At 44.8% G+C, this 25,641-nt stretch overlaps 3 protein-coding genes across 5 annotated transcripts; 2 read left to right on the forward strand and 1 right to left on the reverse strand.

The window, feature by feature from the left end:
- The first annotated feature begins 39 nt into the window (after positions 1-39).
- On the forward strand, positions 40-9,147 carry pcnx4 (pecanex 4). 2 transcript variants are annotated; one of them, XM_053501587.1, is made up of 11 exons: positions 40-75; positions 1,141-1,899; positions 2,080-2,262; positions 2,350-2,879; positions 3,037-3,137; positions 3,946-4,068; positions 4,146-4,506; positions 4,660-4,763; positions 6,945-8,041; positions 8,198-8,384; positions 8,508-9,147. In XM_053501587.1, exons 1-11 carry the CDS (start codon positions 62-64, stop codon positions 8,757-8,759), a joined length of 3,711 nt encoding a protein of 1,236 aa, XP_053357562.1. In that variant the 5' UTR covers positions 40-61; the 3' UTR covers positions 8,760-9,147. The 2 variants fall into 2 exon arrangements, with proteins under 2 accessions (XP_053357562.1, XP_053357563.1); XM_053501588.1 differs by lacking the exon at positions 40-75 and adding an exon at positions 389-444.
- A 154-nt stretch (positions 9,148-9,301) lies between these two features.
- dhrs7 (dehydrogenase/reductase (SDR family) member 7) lies at positions 9,302-13,423 on the reverse strand. The gene is made up of 7 exons (XM_053501596.1): positions 13,171-13,423; positions 11,642-11,794; positions 11,452-11,558; positions 11,050-11,289; positions 10,834-10,956; positions 10,068-10,283; positions 9,302-9,922 (listed from the first exon to the last, which is right to left on the reverse strand). The coding sequence occupies exons 1-7, from the start codon at positions 13,298-13,300 to the stop codon at positions 9,875-9,877; spliced, it is 1,017 nt and encodes a 338-aa protein (XP_053357571.1). The 5' UTR covers positions 13,301-13,423; the 3' UTR covers positions 9,302-9,874.
- A 2,881-nt stretch (positions 13,424-16,304) lies between these two features.
- Positions 16,305-25,530, forward strand: ppm1aa (protein phosphatase, Mg2+/Mn2+ dependent, 1Aa). 2 transcript variants are annotated; one of them, XM_053501594.1, is made up of 8 exons: positions 16,305-16,619; positions 17,652-17,927; positions 18,021-18,314; positions 18,400-18,678; positions 18,948-19,065; positions 19,178-19,289; positions 19,401-19,458; positions 23,566-25,530. In XM_053501594.1, the coding sequence occupies exons 2-8, from the start codon at positions 17,670-17,672 to the stop codon at positions 23,599-23,601; spliced, it is 1,155 nt and encodes a 384-aa protein (XP_053357569.1). In that variant the 5' UTR covers positions 16,305-16,619; positions 17,652-17,669; the 3' UTR covers positions 23,602-25,530. The 2 variants fall into 2 exon arrangements, with proteins under 2 accessions (XP_053357569.1, XP_053357570.1); XM_053501595.1 differs by lacking the exon at positions 23,566-25,530 and adding an exon at positions 19,840-21,841 and having other exon boundaries at positions 16,306-16,619.
- Positions 25,531-25,641: the final 111 nt, after the last annotated feature.

Genomic DNA, 25,641 nt, shown 5'->3' on the forward strand with positions numbered 1-25,641 from the left:
CCAGGCCCCGCCCACAGCGGTCTCGTGAAGCTCTAGCTGCAGCAGCGGCAGGAAACAATGGATGCTTCAGCAAAGGTAACGAAAACAAACCTCACACGATAACGTCTTATGTTTTTTAATTTTATAACTTTGTTAACGGTTTTAAAAAATATATAACATCAAACCAGGATCTGGTTTATTAATTAGCTATTAAGCTAAATAGCTCGGTTGTTTTGTACCGCACTGTTCGACTAGTGTTATTTTGCTTCCTACCCGTATTCGGGCAGATCCCGCTTCCGGTACACAGCAGCCACGCCGGGATTTCAACCCCGTAGCCAATCGATATCAGGGGGCGGGACGAGATTAACCAATCGCCGCGCAGGAGGCGGGATTTTTGGAATACAGATGGGAAAGAAAAACAAATCGTACGGGCTGTACCTCACTAGTTAGCGTCACTGATTTAAGGTTAGATATCTGTTTTTAAATAATGCATAAATAGTTTAGATATAATAAATAGCACACAATGTAGCGTCATTAATAAGTAATAGCAGAATAATTGTACTTTCTGTGCACCCTGTGTCCAGGCTGAGGTTAAACGCACCGTTTTGTTGCCATGGAGACAGCGTTAGCGTTAGCGTGAGATTAGCATCTGATGATAAACAGTGTTTATAATATAATAATAAAGTGTAAGTCTAATAAAGTCGGGAAAGTAAGTGTTTTGTCACATGTTGTATGATATTCACCTCATCTGTAAATCCAGGAGTCTTTTATTTTACAGTCACGTCCAATAAGTTTAAAGGTTTTTAGGTCTTAATGATTTTTCTTGAAAGGTTTAAAATTTAAAGTTTAAAGCTGGAGTTTTAGAGCTTCTTATAAATGTCCAGTATAAAGTGTAATTAAAATGAAGACTTTTATTTTGTGGGTTTCCCCTTCCGTTAAGATCACGTGGTGACTCTGTAGCCCCGCCCCCTCCCCCCTGGGTGTCAGTACACATGGTTTGTGGTTATGTGATTTTTTTTTTTTTTTTTAAGCTTTACTCATTTGATAAGTCTTCATCCATGTGTTTTCCGCATCGCCGGTCCTGTGTAGGGTCTCAGGGGCTCCGGTTTCAGCTGTGTGTGTGTGTGTGTGTGTGTGTGTGTGTGTGTTCATGTCCCCAAGTGAGCAGCACCTGGTGATCACGGTTAAAGAAGATGCCGGTGGGAATCTCAGCACTCTGGCGTTCATCATGGGCCCCGACGTGCCGCTGCTGAACGACTACAAGCAGGAGTTTTTCTGGAAGCGGGTCCCTCAGACGGTGCTCGGGGGCCTGAGACTCAAACTGGGCTACTGCGCACCGCCGTATGTCTACATCCACCAGGTGGCGCTGTTCTTCATGCCGTGGCTCCTGGGCGGCGTGGGCACCCTGCTCTTCCAGTTCAGGGTGATGGACGACTCCAGTGCCGGGATCGTATCCGGGGGGCTCATGCTGTCGTTCGGCGCCGTGCTGCAGACCCTGTCCCAGTGGGTGGCCCGGAGAACCGGCGCCGTCCAGAGGCTGGCGGTGGGACACAACGTCATGGCCGACGAGGAGGAAGTGGAGTTCACGCGGTGCGCGGGACCCGAGACGGTGCGCTTCGTGGCCCCGGGTAAGCGGTTCATGGCTAACGTGGTTCTCCACACGGTGCTGGCCGGGGCGATGTGCGGATTCGGGACGTGGTACCTCCTGCCCGATCGTCTGACCGCCATATTCGGGAACGTCGGTGCGGTGGTGCCGGTGTTCACACTCAGCTGGGTCACGCTGTGCATCGGAGAATACGCGCTGATCGTGAACACGGCGGCAGAAACGGCCACTTTCCAGCCGCAGGACACGTACGAGATCACGGCGCTCACCAGGCCGCTCTACATCTTCAGCTTTGTCGCCGTGGATCTGGCGCTCAGGTACTCATCAAATTATGTTTAAATTTCCATCAGAAAAAAACTGTGACCACATACACACCCAGGCCCACCTAGCCACGCCCCCTCACACAGCCCCGCCTCCTATTACTTACAGAGCTGTGATTTCAGCTGTAAAGTCGTGTTAGGGTCTAGGATGAGCCTGTTGATGTGTTCTGTGCTCAGGTGTGTAGGAGGGGGCGTGGCCGAGCTGCAGGTGGCCAGTCAGGTGATGCACGTCCTGTTCTTGGTGCTGCCTGTGCTGTGGGCGCTGGGAATGCTGCCTCCTCTGGACGCTCTCGTCTTATGGATCATGGAGCAGAGCCTCATACACATAATGGGAGGATCAGCTATGGCCACCAACCGCAGGTACACACACACACACACACACACACACACACACAGACGGCGCACATCAATACATCTTCACCTTCAAGGCTGTTGGTTCTCCACCAGGTTGGTGTTGATGTTCCTGTCCTCCGTGTGCGTCTCCGTCTCCACGTTCTTCATCCCCTCAACTCTGGGCGTGGTCCTCTTCACCGTGCCGACGGGGTTCATCCTCAGTCAGGACCTGACGCAGATCGCCGCGCTGTTACGGTGCAGGAGACGTGACACACACCCTAACGCTCGCTCACTCAGCATGGGCTGGTGGAGTGTCCCGCTCTCCGCCCTCGTCCTCGCGGCGGCCATGACCGAAGCGGCTCTGCTGAACCAACTCTGTCCCGCCGGGGGGCTGAACGTAACGGAGGGGGCCATCCAGGGGTCATGTGACACCGTGCCGGACCCTCAGGCTCTGATTGGCTGGATCCTAGTCGCTCTGTGTGTTATTACACGTGTGCTACGGGAGATTCAGGGGGCGTGTGTGTTAGGCGGACTCGTCCTCAACCCCCTCTACCCCAAACGCCTCAGCAGCGTTCAGGCCTTCATGAGCAGCAGTAGAGGATTGTGGGTCGCCGCACTCGTCCGCAGAGCGCTAATAAATCTGGGTGAGGAGAGTCGGCTGTTCTCTCGCATCTCACAGTGTAGTCGTTATAATAATAATAATAATAATAATAATAATATAAACATTCATGAATCTACATTTCCCAAATTATTTATTTAGTTAATACTTATTAAAAATGTGTGTGTGTTTGTCTCTTTCAGTCTGTCCGTTAGCAATGGTTGGGTTTTTGGCCACAGACGCGTCCCTGTACAAGTTACACAGCGTGGCATCGGCAGTGGGATTGACACGAGCCTTCAGAGCGGTACGTCACTGACCCAATGAAAACAGGAAGAAGAAAAACTACAGTGCTGTTGAATCCGGCTCTCTGATTGGCCAGAAGGCGATAATTGCTTCTCTTTAACTGTTTAAAGCTAACAGCCCGTCAAATTGTTTAGGCGTGTGTAATCACAAGTTTCGTGAGTAAGGAGACATTTCTGTAATGTTAACGGAAGGAGTCTCCAGTGTCAGAGGTAAAGCTCGAAGGTGTCTCACTCCTTGTTTTTATCTTATTAACTTCAGGACAGAGAATAAAGAGAGACGCTGATGAAAGGGAGCATTTATAGCAGCTATGACATAAAGGAGGACAGGAGCGCACTCGTTTAAATATACAGAACCAGAACAAACAAAGGTTTGGACACGCCTTCTAGTTCAATGTGGTTTTTGTTTTCTTTGTTTGTTTGTTTGTTTGTTTGTTTAGTGATTTATTTTTCACATTCTAGAAGAAAACTGGATTTTTTTCAAAACTTCTGTGAAAAGTTTTACAGTGTAGAAAGAAATAAAAACCAGGAACGAACATGGAGTTAGAAGAGGTGGACAAACTTTTGACTTTTTAGTGTACACTATAAACAGATAAGACACCCTCAAGGAAACCTCAGGAGTGGGGAGGGTTTATGCCCAGTGTGTGCTCGCAAACGGCAATCTAAAAAATGTAATAAAAGAAAAGATAAAAAGTATGACATTCTTTAAGAAATAAAAATGTGTGTGTGTGTGTGTGTGTGTGCGCGTGTAAGAGGAATAAATTATGTGTTGTTAGAGGAAAATACTTCATCACACCCCTGCTCATGTCATAGGCGTGGCAGAGCAGTGAGGAGGCTCTCCTGCAGATGGCGGTAGTGGTGCTGGTGAGACTGGCAGATGGAGGCGGAGTCGCACACCAGTGGCACGATCTGGGCATCGGAGTGCAGCTCATAGTGGTGAGTGTGTGTGTGTGTGTGTGTGTGTGACCATGATTCCAAACTTCTGATCCCGTGTGTCTCTCTCCGTCTCTCAGGTGTCCCTGGTCTCTGACCGTCTCTCTCAGTTCCTGCTGAAGCTGAAGTTCGCTCTCACCGTCTTGATCACTTCCTGGACGGAGACGAAGCAGCGGCGTCAGTCGGCCGGCGCTCTGTTAGGGCTGAATGTGGCGCTGTGCCCGCTGTTGGTCGGCGTGCTGGTGCTGTCGGCTCTGCTCTCCGCTCCTCTCCTGCCGCTCTTCACTCTGCCCGTGTTCCTGGTCGGTTTCCCCAGACCCCTGCGCTCGTGGCCGGGGACGCCGGGCACCGCCTGCCCCTGCCCCGACTCCATCTACTACCAGCAGCTCAGCGCCAGGCTCGCCTCGGCGCTAACGCACGCGTTCGCTAGCGGTGCCCTGGGTGAGGAGCAGCTCGTTTACGATCACTCACGGATATTAAAGTCATTTAGAGTCTTTTGTTCTGTTATTGGGCTGCAACAAGACAAATACTGCTGTTGGAGTGCAGGTTTAAATCTCATAAATCAGAATATCTTCTGTGTGTGTGTGACCTCAGGTGCTTATTCGGCCGGTTCTCATTTCCTGGGCCGGTTCCAGGATCGAGTGGTGTGGATCAGCGTCCTAGAGAAAGGCTACGGATACTGTACAGTCAACATCAAGGTAGGACCAGCGCACGGTCGCCCCCTAGAGGATACTCCTTCACAGTGTCAAGGAGGAGCTGCTCAACATCTTAACAACAAAATGCAGAGTCTTCTGCACTAATGCTGATAAGCTAATGCTAGTCAAACAGCTGTGCAAAAATTTTAGTTTTTTTTCGCATATTCGTCACACAACAAATGATTGAGATCACGAAATAAATTTTATTACAGAAAGATAACCCGAGTAAATTGTTGGGGTTAAATCTCCTCAAACCTATCTGGCCCTTGGTCAGCACCCAAACCCCCCAGCCAGTGGATGCATGTCGGTCCCAGGCCCGGATACAATGGGAGGGTTGCGCCAGGAAGGGCATGTGGCGTAAAACCTGTGGCAAGCTTTTGTGTGTGTGGACCGAATGGTCCGCTGTGATAAACCCCTGCCGGGAACAGCCGAAAGACCAACAACAATCATTTACTGTAAAACCTGTGTTTGTATTTACTCAGGTTACTTTTGTGTAATATTAAAATTAGTTTTATGATCTCATCATATATGTGACATTTGCACAAAAAAAAATGGAAGGAACAAATACTTTCTCACGGCACCGTACATGTTTCTTGTTTTTTAAGATGTTTGTTTTTCAGCTTTATTGATCCATACTATAACAGTGTGAGTATAATTAACTTTTTATTCAACGTGTGTGTGCCGAGTGTTTTTCCCACATCTCGAATTTAGGCTGAAGTTGAGTTATTTTAATAATAATACAGTGGAACCTCGGATTACGAGCATAATTCATTCTGGAAGCGTCTCATATTCCAAAACACTCGTAAACCAAATTTAAATTTCCCATAAGGAATAATGGAAACTCAAATTATTCATTCTACAGCCCAAAAAAATTAATACATAAAAATAATTAACACAATTTAAATATAAAGTAAAAATAAAACAAATTAACCTGCACTTTACCTTAAAAAAAAAGTAAAAGGAAATCCCGACAGATAAGTGTTTACGTTTAAGTGTTTCACGCTGTGTGTGTGTGTGTGTGTGTGTGTGTAAAGCCCATCCCGTCCCGAGAGAGAGAGTGTATGAACCGGCACACTGTCAAATTACGCGCGCACACATAAGAGAGGCTGAGGGAGAAAATGGATTTTGAACCTTCTAATGAGGCTTTATTACACAGTAAACGTTTCTTATTTGAATTTGAATAACGGAAAGACTGTTTTGTCTGAAATATTTGCAAGGAAGATCACTAATGACACTCGTGTAAGCGCTTACTAACGGAATCACTGCTGTTAAGTAAAACAAACAAACAAATGAACCTGCACTTTACCTTTGAAAAGAATCGCGACAGAGCAGTGTTTATGCGAAAAGCAGTGTGTGTGTGTGTGTGGTCTTTAATATTAATCTATTAATTGTAGGGCTGTAGCTATCGAATATTTTACTAATCGAGTATTTTACCAAAAATGTAATTAAATAAATCGATTCATCAGATAAAACGTACTTTTGCTTAATTAAACAGCAATGTAAAACATATAAGAGAAACAGAGATAAATTAGTTTTCTTTTTAGAAAAATCTACTTTAATTTTTTAAATGCATACAGCGTTTTATTAAAAATAAACATTGTCGTTATTCACAATAGAAGGAATAGATTAAAATGGGTGAGATGAATTAAGTGCATTACAGTAAAATACATTCTTAAAGTCTTTTCTCAGATGCAAAAACTAAAAAAGGGTATTTCAAATGACTTTAAGTATAAAAAAAAACTAAGGCACACATTAAAATAAATTTTAATATAATTTCCATTTTGCAGCCACGACAGAACGCTCCCTCAAATCAATACACAGCTAACTGTTTGCGTCTCTTCCGCTTTTTGGGTGAAGTCAGCGCTTTTTCTTTGTCTGTGTTTACTGGTGACTTGCACCCGGATGTCAAGGCAAACTAATAATTGCGCAAAAACATAACGCAAGCTTTTAAAATTAATTACAAGAAGCTTTGAGGCAAGATCATTTTTTGTGATCAAGTTTCTTGAGGAACCGTTTCAGCCCTGATTAATTGTAACCAGTGATCTAGAGGTAATAATCAACGTTAGTGGTCATGGTTTATACTGACCTGATGGATGATGTTCTGCGTTTGCTGAAGCGAGTTGTCGGGGTGATGTAGTAACAAGCCGTGCTCACGTGTCTCGTCTGTGTCTCGTCTGCGCTCAGGGTCTGGAGCTGCAGGAGACGTCGTGCCACACGGTGGAGGCCCGGCGGGTCGACGAGGTGTTCGAGGCAGCGTTCGATCGCCTTGAGCGTCCCGGGCGTCTCCTGCGCTTCCTGAACCCCCACTGGGGAAACACCCTGACACCCTGCGCCCTCCTGCCCGTCACCGTCTACTCCGACGCCCGCAACGTCCTGACCGGCATCATCGACTCGCCCGATCACCTCCGGCAGCTCCGCTCCGACTTCCTGAAGACGTTGGTGTGGATCCTGCTGCACCACACCATCCAGAACAGGACCTACAGAGTCAAGTCGCACTCGCTGCCGAGCTCCCAGCATGCCGTGCAGCCCGAGCCCAACTCGCACGACGCCAAACTGGGCGTGGTCTCACAGAGCCACTTCGATTCCTCGTCTTCTCCTCAACTCAGGGGGCGGAGCAGCTTGTCCTCTCTGTCGGATTGGTCAGACGAGGATGACCTGTTCGGCCCGGTCCCGGTTCGGAAGCCGGTCAGGAGGATGATGATGATGCGAGCGGAGGAGGAGCACGCGTCTCTTCCGGGCTCGGTAGAAATTCACAGTCTGTATGAAAACATGGCGCTCGCTTCTCTACCCACGCTGCGGCCGCTCGGACTCGGGGTCAGCCTCGACAAGGAAAAAGACGACGCTGTGTCCGTTAGCCCCGCCCCCTTTCCTATGCCCTACGATCGCTCCAACCCACCTAACTTCTCCTCGCCGCATTCTGAAAGCCTCTCGCTTCCTACTTCCTGGTCCTCCGCCCCTTTTACCATCTCCAAGCTCCGCCCACTCAGGCCCTGCTTCCCAGACGAATGGTTTCGCTTCTGCCTGTCTCAGCTGGTGATGGAGGGATTGTGGGAAGGAGAGGACGAGCAGGGCGTGTGTCGGGCGCTACAGGAGGACCGCGTGCTGATGGAGATGTACAGCCAGGTGGCGCTGTCCTGCGCCCTGGCATTAGGCATGGACATTTCGGTGCCGAGCGCCAGTTTGGTGTTTAGGGTCTACTGCGGAGACGCAGCGTGGCACGAAGGACTCGACTGGCTCCGAGAAAATACCGAGCTGCATCAGCTCACCCTCAGGGCTTTTAGGTAACGCCCCCTCTCTGACTGATTATGTGTGTGCGGCTGTGTGTGTGTGTGTATGTGCAAGCGCGAGTGTGTGTGTGTGTATGTGACACCCAAAAATATTAAATACTGGAGACTCGATACAAGCTGACTGTGATGTGTGTGTGTGTGTGTGTGTAGGTATAGTGTGAAGCTGCTGATAGACCAGGCGTCTCTGGGGCCGGTGGAGAGCGAGGAGGAGCTTCACTCCACGCTGCATCACTATCATCATGACTGGTTCGTCGGCATGGCGACAGAGCGAGGCTGGCACGACGGAGTCCTGCAGGAGAAACCCTTCCTGTTCTCACTCGGCCATGATCTCACTATGGTGATCACACACACACACACACACACACATAAGTTTACGTTCTTGTCCTTTCCCCTCCTTCTCGCCCGAGTCTTTAACAGACAAACATCCTCTCTCTCTCTCTCTCTGACGTCTCCTCCGCAGGGTTCATATACTGGGCGTGTGCTGTCACTGCAGGAGTGTGTGTTCCAGGTGGGGGCGCTGTGTGAGGAGTGTGTGCGCGGTCAGTGGGCCAACCTGTCCTGGGAGCTGCTCTACGCCACCAACGACGACGAGGAGCGCTACAGTATTCAGGCTCACACACTCCTGCTGAGGAACCTGACGGTGCAGGCCGCCGAGCCCCCGCTGGGTTACCCCATCTACTCCTGCAGACCCACACACCTCACCTGCTTCTGACACACACACACACACACACACTACAAACATGCAGCAAAGTGTGTGAAAATATCAAAAACGAAACCAGTGTGTGGAACAATCGTGATGTGATGCACAATGAATTCAGGACACACCTGTAATGCACGTTTTACCACACACACACACACACACACACACACACACCACAGACAGAAACATGTGACTTATAAGCTAAAAGACTGAACCAAAATTGTTCAGAAGCTGTGTGTGTAACTATTGCACGTCCACACACACACACACACACACTACACGTTATTGTGGTTCTGACATGCTGAAGGAGTGTTAAAGCTGTTTTAATGCAAACCCGTCTGTTTTACACCCTTTCAGCAGGATTTTTCTACTGAAGCTCTAAAAATAAAATCTTTAAAAATAAAAAAATAAGATCTGTCGAGCGAGCGCACGTCTCTAAAATCCCTCCCGAAATAAGGAAATTATACCAGCGTTTACTGAGACATTTGGAAATTTATTACTGTTATTATCAATAATAATATATAGAATATATATATATATAGTATAATATAATGTATAATAACACATTCCAAACAAACAAGAGGGCCCTTTACACACTATGATGTAATATGGCTGATGTCACAGCGCTTGGGTCCTAACAAGCTATTAACCATGAAGATTTAAAACCGCAAACACACACCGTTAAAGAAGTCAGAGTTTTTGGCGCCCTCTAGTGGCCCACATTGCATTATTTGGTTAGTGAACAAATTACTGCCGTATTATTTAATTAGTTGTTTATCATCATATCCATGTGAAGAACATTTAAAAAAAGAAACAATTACTAGCAGTGTCATGATTCATTCATGATAAATGTAAAAACTAAACATCTATTGATTTTATCAGCCAAAAATAATACACTTGATTCAATGTCACTCGCTGAACTCAGGGTTAAACAGCGAGTGTCTGTAGTTTTTCTCTGGTCAGAGTCTGGGTCGTGACTTCCTGTCGAATGCATCATTAGAATCAAATGGAGTTGTTCCCATAAACACACACACACACACACACACACACACCTACAGCACCGCACACAAACACAGTGCTATTACCCTACTTAGCGCCCCCCTGTGGTAGTGAATGGGTGCAGGTTCTCAGCTCGTCTTGGCCTTTGGCTTGGTAAAATACGCCGTGTCTGCATCCTACAAAAAAACAAACCACATGGACACATCTCCTTAATAATCAGACACGAGAAACATCTCGCTCATGTTTTCTCAGAGCATACACTCTGAACCTACAAAGCACCCAGACAAGTGGGTGTGTGTGGGTGTGTGTGCGTTTTCTCACCAGTCCGGCTTTGAAGTTCTGCACTCGTTTCCTGCCAAGCAGGTTGGTTAGGTACCAGGCGAGAGTGGGTGTGTACTGCCACAAGTAGAAGAAGAGAAGAAACGGCTGCTGAGCGATCCACATCTCCTTCACGCGGTTAGACAGGCCAGCTACGATCAGACGCACACACCGCTCGGTCGGCATCTTATGGGACTGATCACCTGCATCAGGCAACGGCTTCACCCAGAGGGGTTGGGGTGGGGGGTTGAGGGGGTGCAAATGAATGTTTAAGAGCAAATGAGAGAGATACGCTCACATCTGTAATACATGTTAGTGTATTGGGGAAACGGCGTGTTTATTTCTAGTTAATGTATGCAGGGTAAATAGGGCATGTTTCATGTTATTAATGAGATAACAATAAGCAAATCTATGTAAATTATATAAACATAAGCCAAAAAATGGGGCATGTACTATGAAAAATAAATAGAGCCAATAGAAATGGCATGTTTCATGTAAATAAGATTAAATATAAGCCAAAAAGAAGCTTGTTCTATGTAAATAATATAAAACAAAAGCAAAGGGGTGTTTTTATGTCAATTAGATATAAGAAATAAGCAAAAAAAAAAATGTTAACTTAATAAATAAAAGCAATACAGGGAGTGCTTTATGTAAATGTGGTATATACAGTATTTTACGTAAACGTAATGAGAGGATTTAAAGGCAGAATCACGCGCTTGGGTTATGACGTATTGTTCTGAGCGCATGGTGAGATCAGACTTCGCTCTACCTTGTCTACTTGCTCAGTGAAGGCGTTGTGGACTATTTGGGACACGACCGGCCCGGGGCAGATGGTACTGATGGTGATGTTTGGATAGTCCAAGAGCTCCGTCCTCAGAGACTTAAAGAAACCCTTCAGAGAAAACACAACTGGTAATTAACACACACACACACACACCGTCTCATTATTCTCCTGCAGGTCTGCGCTTCTGTCCACCGCTCTCACCTGGAGTGCGTGCTTGCTGGCCGAGTATCCGGTGGACAGTGGCACCCCCGCCAGGCCTGCGATGCTGCTGATGGTTGCTATTACACCGTCTCCATGGTGGATCATGTGACGCAGGACGTGCTGGGTGATGGAGATAGTTCCCAGGTAGTTGAGCTCCATCAGGCCGCCGTAAACGTCGATGTCAGTGTCGATGTACAAAGAGCGCTGACTCCGCCCACCGTTATTCACCAGCACATCTATCTGCAGGATTACCACTGATGTTTAAAACACGACACCGCTTTAACACACACACACACATCACTGCACATTCCTGTAAGAGTTGATAAATATCCAGCTTTATGATTCAAGATATTTTAAATGACGATGACTTCAGCAGAGAAAAAGAGAGAGAGAGAGCGCCACCTTGCTGAAATGCTGCAGAACTGCGTCAGTTTTCTCTCTGTGAGTCGATCGGTCCAACAAATCGAGTGGGAGGACAAGAATATCCTTCTCTTCTAAAGAGGACAGCTCTAAAAAATAATATAAAATAAAACTTTATGATCCCTCCCCCTAAAAGAAAACACTCTTAAGTTTACTGTCGTGGTGTGTTTACCCAAACACTTCCTCCTGACTCGGTGCAGCTCGTTCTCCCGGCGCGCAGACAGCACTAGTCGAGCTCCGACTGCGGCCAGCTGATACGCCAGCTCCTCCCCGATCCCACTGGACGCCCCGGTGATCCACACCACCTTCTGCCTCAGAGCCATGCCTACCTCACACACACACACACACACAGTAGGAGAGACAGATGGAGGGATGAGTAAAGGGATCGTGGCAGAGAATAATCAGTCAGATGTGGGCCAGAACAAACATTCTGGAGGAAACTTTAAAGGTTCTACATAGAACGCCTTAACTATGCAACATAACAGCTATCTCACTCCAAGTGTAAAAACTAATTCTCTAGAAAAACCTGCAGCTTTTACAAACCCTCACACACTGCGGTGTGATTTATGGCGCAACAGGAAGGACATAGAAAAGTGTTTCTCAGCACACGTGACCAGGCAAAGAGAAAAAACTGATAATTGATATAGACACACATTATAATTCCTATTAACCAATAAAACAGAATGGAGAATGCGGTTTTACTGCATAATTAATCAGTTTTTCTTGTTAATGTCTTCCATTGAAGTCAGATTAATTAAATCTAATAGAAACTAAACCGGTTTAAACTGGTTGTGTTTAGACCGAACGAGTTAGACACTGGGTTATATATAGAAGAAAGGTTTATCTGGACAGAACTCGCTCTTACAATGATATCTTTATGTTTTATACATTAGAGGAGCAGAAACCAGTCTCAGATAAAGTCTGTATGTCTGTCCACACAGATTGTGTCCACAACATAACGCAAAACTGCCTGGATGGAATTTTAATGAAACTTTGCCAGCGCTTTGGTACCTGCCTGAAGTTTAATCTGCGCCATAAATTAAATCAACATGTGGAGTAAAAGTGATGTTATGAACAGTTATGTGTGGGATTTATTAATCTACTGTAAAATAATCTACTAATGCGCTACTGTCTCAATGTAAACAAACACCTGCACCAATAGATATTAATTAGAAAAGATAAAGTGAATATTTTGACTGGGATTAGTTCATATTTTCACTTTGGCTGAAATAACAGCGCTGAAGTGGTATAAGTGAATTTTAACACGCTGGAGTGGTTTTAAGACAAAACTTCATCTTTATCCTTTGATCTCCTTTTTCCATTTCTCATCTGTGATTCACTCTCCGATTACCGAACAGGGAGTGTATTTGTCTGACCACCAAAGAAGGACAACTTAGTGTAAACAAGGCGTAAGATACTCAACCTTACAGAATGGGATTTCTTTGTATTAATAAGTTAGACAGAGAGTTCTGCTGTACAGAGAGACACACAGACATGGACGTGGGCTTTAACCTCAAATAATAATCATAATAATAATAATAATATCACTGATTACAATAAAGATCAGATTTTATATAGAACTGGTTAATAATCAGAACGATAAGTGAGATATCAGACAGCGGGTCGCTGAGGTAAAAGCAGGCTGGACCCGGTTCTGTTGAGATGAAGCCGGTTTGATCCGGTTCGCGCTGAGGCCGTTACCTGGGCTCCGCCCCCGAGCCGCCGCCCACAGCAGCGTGAAGTCACTGTCCGCCGTCAGGAAGCGGATCAGCTGCACCGTCACATAAACACACAGACACAGCAGGAGCACCGAGCACACACACACCTCCATCTCCGCGCGCTGTCTCACACACAAACACACACAAACACACACTCAGGCGGGAAAACCGCGGTCTCGCGCGCTACTCCACTGCGCTTCGGTTACACACCGTGTGGGGCGCGTGCAAAGTTTACAATCTGACCCGGAAGTACGGAAGATTCAAAAACTCAGACTTCCGGAATGAAATATGTTTATGCTTCTGATTATTCAAAACAAATACATAAAACTATGCTCTCAGAAAAAAGTGTAATAAGCGCATTAAAATAAAAAAAACAACTAAATAATAATTACTAAATATGTGGACCTTCTGTAACCATCAGGCAACTTGGAACTTATTGGATATTTTTAATTTGATTCAGGAATCTTACAATTTAAACTATCACCTGTTCCCTATGAAATACAAACCCCATAAATCTGCTTTGCATAAATCTGCTTTGCTATTTTCTCGACATTCCAATCTAGTTATTTAGTGAATTTTTTTCTCTTTCATTCTTTATTAGCATTTTCTGCTATTTCATTATTTTATTTATTTACCCCCCCCCCCTTTTTTTAGTAAGTTATTTGTCCGTTTATTAGTTGGTTTACACTGTTTACTGTTATTACTTTTATATATATTTTTTATATATGGCAAAATCTTTAGTAACACTTGTGTTAGTATACCACTATTACTACTACTACTACTAATAATAATAATAATAATAAATGCTTTAATATATATCCTTTAACAGTTGTGCGTATAATTTTGTGGTAAGTTACATTACTGTCTATTCATCTAGGAACTTATAGAGGTCAGGGGTTATTACCATTGTATTTTATCTGTTCTGGAGGCGAGTTTTTAAGGACAAATTTTGTATTGTGAAACGCATTTTCCCATAGGAGATTATGTAAATGCAGATAATCCGTTCCAGCCACCCAAAAATACTTCCAATATTACCAATTTTTTACACTATAATTATATTTTTTGCATATAAAAACATTAAAAACATTTAGAAAGGATTTGTAAATTAAGTAGAATATTAAATAAATAGAAATTAAACCTCACTTAAAAAAAAACTAAAACTTTTCTTCTTGCTACCTTCCTTGACATAGTTTTGGGACCCATGGTTCTTCATTAAATCTTGCATAAAATGCAACAAAAAAACACAAAAATATGTACATTTTCATTCACATTCAGTGCTTTGGAGGGTTCCACTGTATTGCCATTTTATGACCAGAGTAGGACCTCCAGTCAACATTCATACATGCATTCACATACTATGGTCAATTTGGGAAAGGCACTTAGTCTAATCTGCAGGTCTTTGGACTGTGGGAGGAAACCAAAGTACCCAGAGGAAAGCTTAGCTCCTAAAACCTCGAATCAGACTGTCGGGCATCTACTGTATAGCCACAGCGCATACAACAGGCAGAACTAAGGGCTGCCAAAACATTGGAGCAGCGAAATGATATTATTTTACAGGTAGTGGGAGCACACAGGCGTCAAGATCTGCATGCAGACGGAGCCACAGGTAAACCAGGAGTAAAACATGAGCTAAACATTTATTAACACATGATCAGAGGTGGAAAGTAATTAATTACATTAACTGGCATTACTGTCATTGAGTAGATTTTTTGTGTTCTTCTACTTTTCACGTTTTTAAAATCTGTAGTTTTACTTAAGTATGTTTTGTTTAAAGTATTGTACTTCACTACATTTTAAATATTTATAAATAGTCATATTCATTACTGAATAAAAAATAAATGAATGAAAATAAAAAATAATAAAAATAATACAACAGGGAAGGAAAAAAAATTGCACCCCTGAAACCACTGCACTGATTGATTAATGGGCGTGGAGAACAAACGCGCTAAATTGACAAGAACGATGGAGACGGACTAAACAGATGCCAGTGATGCAGACACAGCTGAGAGAGAAATGCCAACAAATTCTTATGAAGCAAACCCCTGGTCGTATTTAAGCCACCACTTTGATTTTAAGCACAACAAAGGGAACAGATTTGTTATGCAAGGTAGCTCACCTCTTATATCTTCTAGTCTGAGTCTTTTATTTTTTTAAATCTATTGCACTGCATAGCATCTATGGGAGTCACGTAAAAAAAGAACGAACCACTTGGACTAGAAGATTCGTTGGAATGGTTCAATTCAGTTTCCTGTGTACTGCATTGCATAGGGTCTATGGGAGTCACGTGACAAAAGAATGAACGACTCAGGGTAGAAGAGGTATTGAAAATAAATCGCTCAATTCTGTTTCCGGTACATAACCCACAGAGGTTTTGCAATGATTTGCGCATGCACGCCCAGTAGAAAAGGAACAAATCACTCTCCGAGATACTCGTTCATCTGAGTCATGTTAAAGATTCGTTTAAATAGAACGAATAGTTCATGAACGTCCCATCACTAATTTCTTTATAATCCTACAGGTGACAGACTCTTTTTACACATTTCCATCCCGTGTGGTCAGAGTGAATTATTCGCTAAGCTTGTTTAGAAATAATAATTATAGCGGATGACATCAGTTAAATGTTAAACTCTTGTATTTTAAGTTAGTCCGTATTGTTTATATACTGCTTTTGTGTTTAAGTGCGAGAACTAATTTTATAAGGAACGGACTACATTTAATTACTCATTAAACTTTTTAGAGGTTTAAAACTGGAACTGGAATGGATTATCTACATTAACATTATTTCCTCCAGAAAAATTTGTTTTGCAATACGACATTTCGCCTTATGAAAAAAATTTGTATTTGATATTTATAAAATTGTGATACTTATATAATCTCAACATTAATCGAATTGTCAGCGAGGTATCGTGATAATATCGTATCGATGAGGTGACGGCCGATTCCCATCCCTACAATATACCTGAAAGTGTGTAATTATTGAATGTTTACGGTTTATATGTTTATAATACTCTATTTCGATTTCTACACATGAATGATTTAAAACGACACCGATTTGAGCGCAAGAGGCCACATCCGGGTGCTGCGGCGCGATGACGTCACTGTTGGCTCTAGCAGCCTGACGGGTTGTACATCCGGGTCCTGGCGCTGGCCGTTGTCGGGCTTGTTTACGCGCTGGAGGCCGGGCGCAGCGCAGCGGCACATTGTAGTGGAAATTACGCCGCAACGTCGAGTTAGATTTACCTTCTGGTCCGTGAATAAAGTGTAACGATGCATAACTGGCTGCTACACGGCGGGGAGAGCCGCTCTGTGACTGACTGAACACTTTAACGCCTCACTTCTGTCCTGTCCGACTCCGAGCTCGAGCTCTCTGCGCGCTCTCTCTCTCCTCAGCTCGCTCAGTTAGCGCTCATTCTCACACAGTTTGGATCGGCGGTAAGTTCTTTAAAAATACATATCTTTTAGGGTTTCTTTTCTTTTTTTTTTTTCGTTTTTTTTAAGGGTGGAATCTTTTGGGTGTGAAGTTTTAATCACCAGTTAGCACGCAGGAGCTAACGACTCATCTTACCCTAGACCGTATTCTTTTATTTTCAATGTGTAAAATTACTTTCTCTATATTTCTCTCCGTCGTGACACACACAAACACACACCTCGATCTTTCTGACAAAAAATTTGACACTTTCCAGTCTTCACATTCTGCCGTTTTCCACCCGTATTCCTACAAACCCCGCCCTCGCACGATGGAATTGGGTAAGAAAGTCTCAGTCACGCGCACGTATTCGCGGCTAGCCAATCCGGAGCAGAAGGCGGGGCTCAGTCGGCCAATCATGGCTAAGGAGGTGGGGCTCGTCGGAATGCGGACGGGAGAAAAAAAACATATATACACCATTACGTAATGCGTTCGTTTCGGTCAAATGGGAATAAAAATACTACGAGTGGGAAAGAAATATATCTTAATCACGTGGTTGGATTTTAGTCCCATTTTAATCAGCAATTCAACACAGTTATTAACCTTTTTTTTCTGGGGGAAACACACGAACAGTTCGCAAAAATATACAAAAATACGTTTACGTATTATTACGTTGTGTGTGTGTGTGTGTGTGTCTTTGAGAGGGAGAGAACCAGAGATAATCTCACTGCTTTACGAGGATCACCAGCTCTGTGTGTGTGTGTGTGTGTGTGTGTGTGTGTGTGATGATGATGATGATGCAGGTGTGTGTACTAAAGATAGAGAATTAGAAAGATGGACAGACAGATGGAGAGAATTTATAAGCAGATAAATCAGTGTGAAGGATGAGTGGACGGATAGATAACTAGATGGAGTGATGGATAAATACAGAGATGCAGATAAACGGACGTGTAACTGAATGGTATACGGGAAAGATAGCGATATATAGATAGTCCACATGCACACATTCTTTGTAGCCGGTGATGTCACTACCCGCCGCGCTCCGCCCATTCCTGCAGGTGTGTGAGGCGTGAGAGATGGGGGCGTTCCTGGACAAGCCGAAGATGGAGAAGCAGAACGTTCACGGCGAGGGGAACGGGCTGCGCTACGGTGTGAGCAGCATGCAGGGCTGGCGTGTGGAGATGGAGGACGCCCACACCGCCGTCATCGGCCTCCCGCACGGCCTCGACCCCTGGTCCTTCTTCGCCGTGTACGACGGCCACGCCGGCTCTCAGGTCGCACGCTACTGCTGTGAACACCTGCTCGAGCACATCACTAGCAACCCCGACTTCCAGGTGAGCCTTTCACGCTCATAAGAACATCTTCACACACACACGCACGGGACCAAAATATCATAAACCGAGTGTGTTGCTGTATCGTGTGTTCAGGGCGGCGTTGAAGAGGAGGAGGAACCGAGCGCGAAGCGCATCACGTCAGGGATCAGGACCGGCTTCCTGCAGATCGACGAGCACATGCGGGAGATGTCTGAGCGGAACCGGAGCGGCTCGACGGCGGTGGGTGCCATGGTCTCGCCGCGGCGCATCTTCATGATCAACTGCGGCGACTCCCGGGGGCTGCTGAGCCGCGCCGGTGCCGTGCACTTCTCCACAGAGGACCACAAACCCAGCAACCCGCTGGAGAAACAGCGCATTCAGAACGCGGGCGGTTCCGTCATGATCCAGGTGAGCGCGCTTGTGTGTGTGACGTACAGGCAGTGATGTGATTATGTAGTGATTATATAACAGCGATCTCTGTCTTCCGGTTCAGCGTGTGAACGGCTCTCTGGCTGTGTCCAGAGCGCTCGGAGATTTCGACTACAAGTGTGTGAGTGGGAAAGGCCCCACGGAGCAGCTGGTGTCCCCCGAACCAGAGGTTTACACCATCGAGCGCTGCGAAGCCGAGGATGAGTTCATCGTTCTGGCGTGCGACGGCATCTGGGACGTGATGACCAACGAGCAGCTGTGTGAATTCGTACGCTCGAGACTGCAGGTCACAGACGACCTGGAGAGAGTGTGTAACGAGATCGTCGATACCTGTCTGTACAAGGTGAGGACATAAAACACACACACCACATAAAGGGAGGAGGGGCTTATAGATGTCTGAGTGACGGGAGGAGGAGCTTGTAGATGTTCAGAGTGACGGGAGGAGGAGCTTGTAGATATTCAGAGTGACAGGAGGAGGGGTTTATAGACATCTGAGTGGCACGAGGTGGAGTTTTTAGATATAGATACAAACCTATAGCTTATAAGCTGATGGTTAAACATTTTCCGTGTGTGTGTGTGTGTGTGTGTGTGTGTGTGTCTGAACGACCACAGGGAAGCAGAGACAACATGAGCGTGGTGTTGGTGTGTTTCAGCGGCGCGCCGAAGGTTTCCCCGGAGGCGGTGAAGAGAGAATCAGAGCTCGATACGTACCTGGAGGGCCGAGTAGAGGGTACGACAGAACAACAGAACAGTGTGACAATCGACACGACCTGGTTGTAGTTCACACTTCTAAACCTCACTCTCACCCCTCCCCCTCCCCCTCCACTCCCCCCTCCCTGCAGAAATCCTGAAAAAGCATAACGAAGACGGAGCTCCAGATCTGGTGCACGTGATGCGAACGCTGGCGTCCGAGAGCATCCCGAACTTACCGCCTGGAGGAGAGCTGGCCAGCAAGTGAGTCTCTCACATACACCCCCCCCCCCCAAGGGTGCCAATATTAATGCACCGTATTGTCAGAAACCCAGTTAGAAAAGGCGACTGATGGGTTTGTCTCTCTATTTATAGGCGAAGCGTGATTGAAGCAGTATATAACAAACTCAACCCCTACAGGAACGAGGACACAGTGAGTATCTGTGTGTGTGCGTGTGTGTGCGTGTGTGTGCATGCTCATAACACACACTGATAAACTCATTAATTTCCATGCACATAAAATACCATCTGATTTATTAAATCTGATCTCACACACAGATTCACACTCCAGGTTAAACACACCTGATTGAGTGTGTCACGTGTCCAGCACGTTAACGGACACTTAACCGCTCATTATCTCTTAAAACGAGACGAGACGTTATCAAGCACACAGCTGGACACTGCGATCTGATTGGTCTAGTAGCTGAGACAAACACAGGATCAAACATCCATCTGTTCACACACACACACACACACACTGTGTTAGCCGAGTGGCGTCTCACTGGCTGCTCTTCTTCCTCTTCTCTCACTAAAGGACTCTGCGTCCGCGGATGACGTGTGGTAGCGTTTCACACAACACACACCGGCTTCTCTCTCAGCACACACACACACACACACAAAAGGTGGAACTGACGAGACGCCAGCTGAAGAGGAGGAACGAGGGACTCATCCCTTTACACTCAGCTACACTCACAAGGGGACGTTTTGTTCCTTCTTTTTTTATTTTTCTGATATTGTCTTTTTGGGGGGGCTGTAATTAATTTGATTCACATCATGTGTGTTTGTATATTTGTTTTTGAAGTGCAATTGTAAAAAAAAAAAAAAAAAAAAAAAGCCTGTATTAAATGCAGCTTGTTATTAAATGCTCAAAAAACATCAAAGTAAACCTTTTAAAAGAGAGAGAGAGAGAGAGAAGGTTTATGCATCATCTGCCTGCTCGGGGGGACCGCGGACTCTCGGTAAGTTCCCTTCAGCCTGAGTGCGCTTGCTCTCCTGGAGTCCAGTGAGACGCGTGCTGATGCTGAACCTCGACGTCGCCATGTCTTAGGGAAAGAAAGGCGAAATAATCATAAAAACCCTGGTGTGTGTGTGTGTGTGTGTGTGTGTGTGTGTGTGTGTTTAAAGCATACGCTGAGAAGGGACTGATGAGAAACGCTGATCCATAACAGTAACCTGAGGGGCTTGAGACTTTGGAGCGTTCTGATTGGGTGGTTGTCCTAGTGGGCGGTGCTGTCTGGGCTGTGGGCGTGGCTCTCCATCGTCCTCCTCAGTAAACACGTCAACCTTTTACACCACGTGTTTTGGAAAACTGATCAAGTTCTGAAAACTCCCAGGTGTAGCGTTAGACAAATGTTCTAAAAGTGTTTAGGTCAAACGTTTAAAACACACACACACACACACACACACACACACACTCTAAAAGGACGCTTCAGGTGCTCAGGGTGGTGGTGGGGAGTTGGTGCTTATATATTTACATTCATGCAGGTGCTGAAAGAACTCGCAGGTCACAGCCATGTGACACACACACACACGTGGGTGTGTGTGTTTGTGGCGTGCGGTTGAAGCATCAGCACACGCCTGACTTGAGATCCAGATGTGTGTTTCCTGCACCTCTGATGAAACGGGTAAACGCTAACAAGCTCGCGGTGCGCGCACACACACACACACACACACACACACCTTCACTTGTCCTTAAAGTAACATGCATTTATTTTCTTTCTTTTGATTGGCACATAAGACACATCACTTCATAGAGAGAGATTGTGTGTGTGTGTGTGTGTGTGTGTGTGTGTGTACTTACAGACCTGATTTGTCTTTTTTTTTCACAGTTGTTAATGTTTTTTTTTTGAAAAAAGAAAAATCCTAAACTCTTCCTTACAACCAAGCTAAGCTCAAGTGTGTGTGTGTGTGTGTGTGTGTGGACACGTTTTCCATCAGATCCACAGAACACTGTATCACTGTTGATCTTTTATAATTTTTTCCTCAGAAATGTTTTTTTTTTTTTCATTAGAACTGATTGTGTAATTCTCCCACGCTGTGTTCCAATACTGTGAGTTTTCCCCCTGTAGGTCACTTCCACTCGTTCACTTCCACTCGTTCACTTCTCCTAGCCGGTGAAGCAGACGAGACGTGAGACTCTGCGCAGTTGGTGTGAGTCAGAGCTGTTATTACTGTGTAATAAACCTGTAATTATAAAACAAACTGGAGCGTCGCTATGAGAACCTAAACACTGCGTGACAGAGTGAGGCGTGCCCGCATACACACACACACACACACACACACACGCAGGACTTGTCTCCTCATCGTCGTGTCATTTGGTGTGACGACTCCTGTAACAGAGTGCCGATTACGGCAGTAATTATCGTGAATAATTAACGATTGCAGCTTTAACAGACAGGACACACGCACACACACACCTAGTGATCAGTGCCAGGACGCCTCCTGTCTGATTAACTTCACCTGCAGGAAGAGTCTTCTTTTTTTTTTTTTTTTTTTTTTACCCCATATTGCAGCAGTGCATTGTGGGTAAACTGGGTCCAGGGTATTCGGGGGGGGGGATGGTTAAAAAAGATCTAATTAATAAATAAATAAATAAACAATGGGATTGGAACACAGCCTCGGAGCGTCTTAAGATAAGGACGAGCTCGCACACACACACACACACACACACACACACACACACGTCACCTTCTGTCCGACCAATGGTTCTTTTCCTAGCTTTAGTGTGTGTGTGTGTGTGTGTGGTATTGATTTTATTGTATTTTTTTCTAATAATTTTTATTTTTATACTTTTAAGCAGAGAACAAATACTCCAAGCTTTTGTTTTGTTTTACTTTTGTGTAAGTGTGTGTGTGTGTTTCAGGCTCTGGGATGTTTATTATTATTATTATTATTATTGTTTTGTTGTTAAAGGGGGAACAGGTCTGAGCTGTTTGCTGCTAGTGTCTGATGGGTAACGGATTAGTTATTGTTGATGTTTTTCCCTCGGGACCGTGCTGTACATGTGTCTGTAAAATCTGAGTTCATTTCTGCAGAGGGAACGTCTGTATCTCACACTCACACACACACACACACACTTTGACTGTACTCTATAGATGTCTTTATTTCTTTAAAGCCCTGGGGGTAAGTGTGTGTGTGTGTGTGTGTGCGCGTCCCTCCTGCTGAGCCAAACTTCAGTAATAAATCAGATTCCTAAAAACCCCACAGCTTTTATTTCCAGAGTTTGTTAATGGGATGAGTTTGGGCGGGGTGGTGTGTGAGGAACGAAGTGTTTCCTCATTAATTACACACACACACACACACACACACACACACAGCCGTCTCTCAGCACACCGTCACCAAACCCTTAACCATTACAGCCTGTGATGATGATGATGATGATGATGTTCTGCAGTATTTGGTATGGAGGTCAGGACTCGGCAGCAGACTGAACACCACGCGTCGCTCCTCTCAGTGTTTTTGTCCATTTCATGGTGTTATGAGGACATAAAGAGAAATGGATCTCAGCTGTCAAACAAACCAGGAGGCGGGGCAATAAACATGAAGTAGCAATTTGGCAACTTTTTTTTTCCTTTAGTAAAGGTCTAGCTTTCTTCACTGGTGGTTTATTAGACGTTTCAGTTTAAACACAATAATGCTATTAAATCTTTGCGTTTATAAACACGTGTTTTTCACTATTGATATTAATGATTTATATTTTAGGGGGAAGGGGAGGGGAAGCAAGCGGGGTGTTGGGACAAGTAAATAGACAGCGCTAAACTGATAGCCAAGATTTCAATGTTTATTAGCTACTTTAGCAACAACACACACACACACACACACACACATATATATATATGCATGCGCCTGACATGACTAATCCACTTTCCCTTCCAATAACGTGTGTGTAGTTGCTGTGTGGTGTAACAGCATGGTGTGTGTTACGCTGCACGTTATAGGAAGGAGACGTCATTCCTGACTTCCAGACAAACCCAGAGTAAAAATCTTCAGATTGGTAGAGACTTGGCTTTCCCTCCACACCTGTAGGTGTCTTTGTCTCACTCTCTCCACACCTGTAGGTGTCTCTGTCTCACTCTCTCCACACCTGTAGGTGTCTCTGTCTCACTCTCTGTCTCACTTTCTCTGCTCTCCTGTCTGTTTTTAGAATCCTCATTTAAACCTGTATTTAAACGTCACACTTTTCCATCCCCTCTCATTTATTTCTCTTTTCATCCAGTCAGATACACTGTGTCTTTCTGTCTCTCTGTCTCTCTGATTTCAGGACCCCGACATCCTTTTCTTCCGAGGCTTCAGTTAAATCGGGAGAGGACACAGAGAGGAACACTTTGTGGGCGTGCTAATTATTGTTTGTTTATGTATATTTAAATGGTGCTAATTCCTCTCCAACCTCACCCTCTCCCCGAGAGATCGCCTCTGTTCATCAGACCAGACGGGAACAGCAGTGTCTCCTCCTGAAGGAAACATTTAGTAATGTAGATTTCACGAGGATGCAGCAAGACAGTGACGGGAAGTCAGAGGAGAACTTAGCTAATTCCACAGCGAGGCTAACAGCGGAACAACTTTTGCTTTACACGATTCACACATTCAAGGGACCAGGATGTGGGTTGTCACCATCGCTGCATCAACACACTCGCATGTTAATTACTCGACACTGACCACGTCTAGCTAACAACACAGCTTAACGCCAAGCTGGCTAATGTGGCATTTAACTAAAGCTACTTCATTTTCAATTTTCAAAAACCTTTTCAACCTGCAATGAACCAACAGCAGCCTCAGTGATCACTGACTAGCTTGCTGACATGCTAACTTTCGTGATCTGAACAAACATGTTTATGACAATTATGTACAGTCAGCGCCGTGGGTTTAACCAGCAGACGTGTGTTCACAGCCGTTTGATCTAAAGTCTGATCTGGAAATTTACGATGTGATCAGACATCGAGGATACGACGGTCATCAGGTGATAAACTTGGTCGAGCTATGAGGTTTACTAAAGCTGTTTAAGCTGTTGATTTAATGCTCGTGTTACAGAGAGAGCCGTCGCTTGGCCGAGATCATTTTTACTTTGCTAGGAATTAAAGCTGGAAGTACTGAGGAGAGACTAAACTAAACTAACTGACTAAACCCACATTCACACCCAGTCACAGAAGCACTTTTAGTAAGAACACACATCTGATACCGTTATGTCGTCTGAAACAACACGCCGTCTCTGCAGTAATCGCTTCTTAGTCGTTCTGAATCGCCTCTAAACCGTCCACGTTGTTCTGTTCACGGCTAACGCTTAGCTACAACGCTAACTAGCTTCTCACACAAGGCTGTAACCCAAATCCCTCTCTAACCCCTGATCAAGGGCACTACTTGGTGTGTGGAACATGGGATTGTACACCCTACATAGTGCACTAGCTTTCCATTTAATGCTATTTGGGATTCGACCCCAGAATCCGGAATTTAACGGAACTGATATTCTAAAGTGGAATGAGCGTAAATATAAAGTAAATCTGGTGAGTTTTTCAGGACTGTCCACCACCTCCATGGTTTATTCTCATCACCTGTCGGCTACAGAGTATCACTAAGAGTTTAACACCACTCTCACCTCCTGTTAGTTACACTAACTGTCGCTCGCTAACTGTTGGTCGCCAGCTCCGCTAGTTGCAGTTAGTTAGTTCCACTAATCATAATCTGTTGGTCATACATGGTGTACATGCCTGTGACTGATATTCAGTACAACAGCACGACACCAGGTGTGATATTGGTTAATTATGGGCTCATGGTCCTTTAAAGTAAAATACATTTTTCTAAGACAGTCCAAATAAAAATCTAAGTAAAAAAAATGTAAAACCCAAAGTTCCTATGTTATATAAATAAATATAAACCCACTAGGATACTGGACCAGACCAAAATAATCTCAATATCCTGAGATCTGTGAATTAGTGGCCATGTTGCTAAAGTGTAAAATAAACAAGGGTCCAGTCTTAATCTTAAAAACCAGAGATAAGGACTTGTCAAGTGGGGAATTTAACACACACACACACACACACAGTTCTCCGAGTTTATTGCTATATTCTATATTAAGATCAGGACCTTCAGTCTGAGGCAATTCTATTTAAAGGGCATTTATTATTATTATTGTTATTATTACTGTACAACAGGATGGCGGTGTGTGTGTGTGTGTGTGTGTGTGTGAATCTGTGCTGATATTCAAAAGACCAAAGTTGAAAAGGTGAATAAACTGATACTCATCCTGGGTTCATGTGCTTCTTTAAAGAAAAGAAAATTCTACTGAATTAAGACAGAACCATCTCACTCTTATTCACACATACACACACACACACCTCTGAAC

Source organism: Clarias gariepinus, chromosome 8 (assembly GCF_024256425.1).
Source record: "Clarias gariepinus isolate MV-2021 ecotype Netherlands chromosome 8, CGAR_prim_01v2, whole genome shotgun sequence".
NCBI classification, from domain to species: domain Eukaryota; kingdom Metazoa; phylum Chordata; class Actinopteri; order Siluriformes; family Clariidae; genus Clarias; species Clarias gariepinus.

Excerpts from the sequence above, each read along its gene's own strand:
- pcnx4 (XM_053501587.1), top strand. Across the intron at positions 2,263-2,349 it reads GCTATGGCCACCAACCGCAG|GTTGGTGTTGATGTTCCTGT; the intron begins GTACACACACAC and ends GTTCTCCACCAG. Across the intron at positions 2,880-3,036 it reads CAGAGCGCTAATAAATCTGG|TCTGTCCGTTAGCAATGGTT; the intron begins GTGAGGAGAGTC and ends TGTCTCTTTCAG.
- dhrs7 (XM_053501596.1), bottom strand. The coding sequence starts at position 13,300 with ATGGAGGTGTGTGTGTGCTCGGTGCTCCTGCTGTGTCTGTGTGTTTAT. Across the intron at positions 11,795-13,170 it reads GGCTCGGGGGCGGAGCCCAG|GCATGGCTCTGAGGCAGAAG; the intron begins GTAACGGCCTCA and ends TGTGTGAGGTAG. Across the intron at positions 10,957-11,049 it reads CCAGCAAGCACGCACTCCAG|GGTTTCTTTAAGTCTCTGAG; the intron begins GTGAGAGCGGTG and ends TTTTCTCTGAAG.
- ppm1aa (XM_053501594.1), top strand. The coding sequence starts at position 17,670 with ATGGGGGCGTTCCTGGACAAGCCGAAGATGGAGAAGCAGAACGTTCAC. Across the intron at positions 18,679-18,947 it reads TCGATACCTGTCTGTACAAG|GGAAGCAGAGACAACATGAG; the intron begins GTGAGGACATAA and ends GAACGACCACAG. Across the intron at positions 19,066-19,177 it reads CCTGGAGGGCCGAGTAGAGG|AAATCCTGAAAAAGCATAAC; the intron begins GTACGACAGAAC and ends CCCTCCCTGCAG.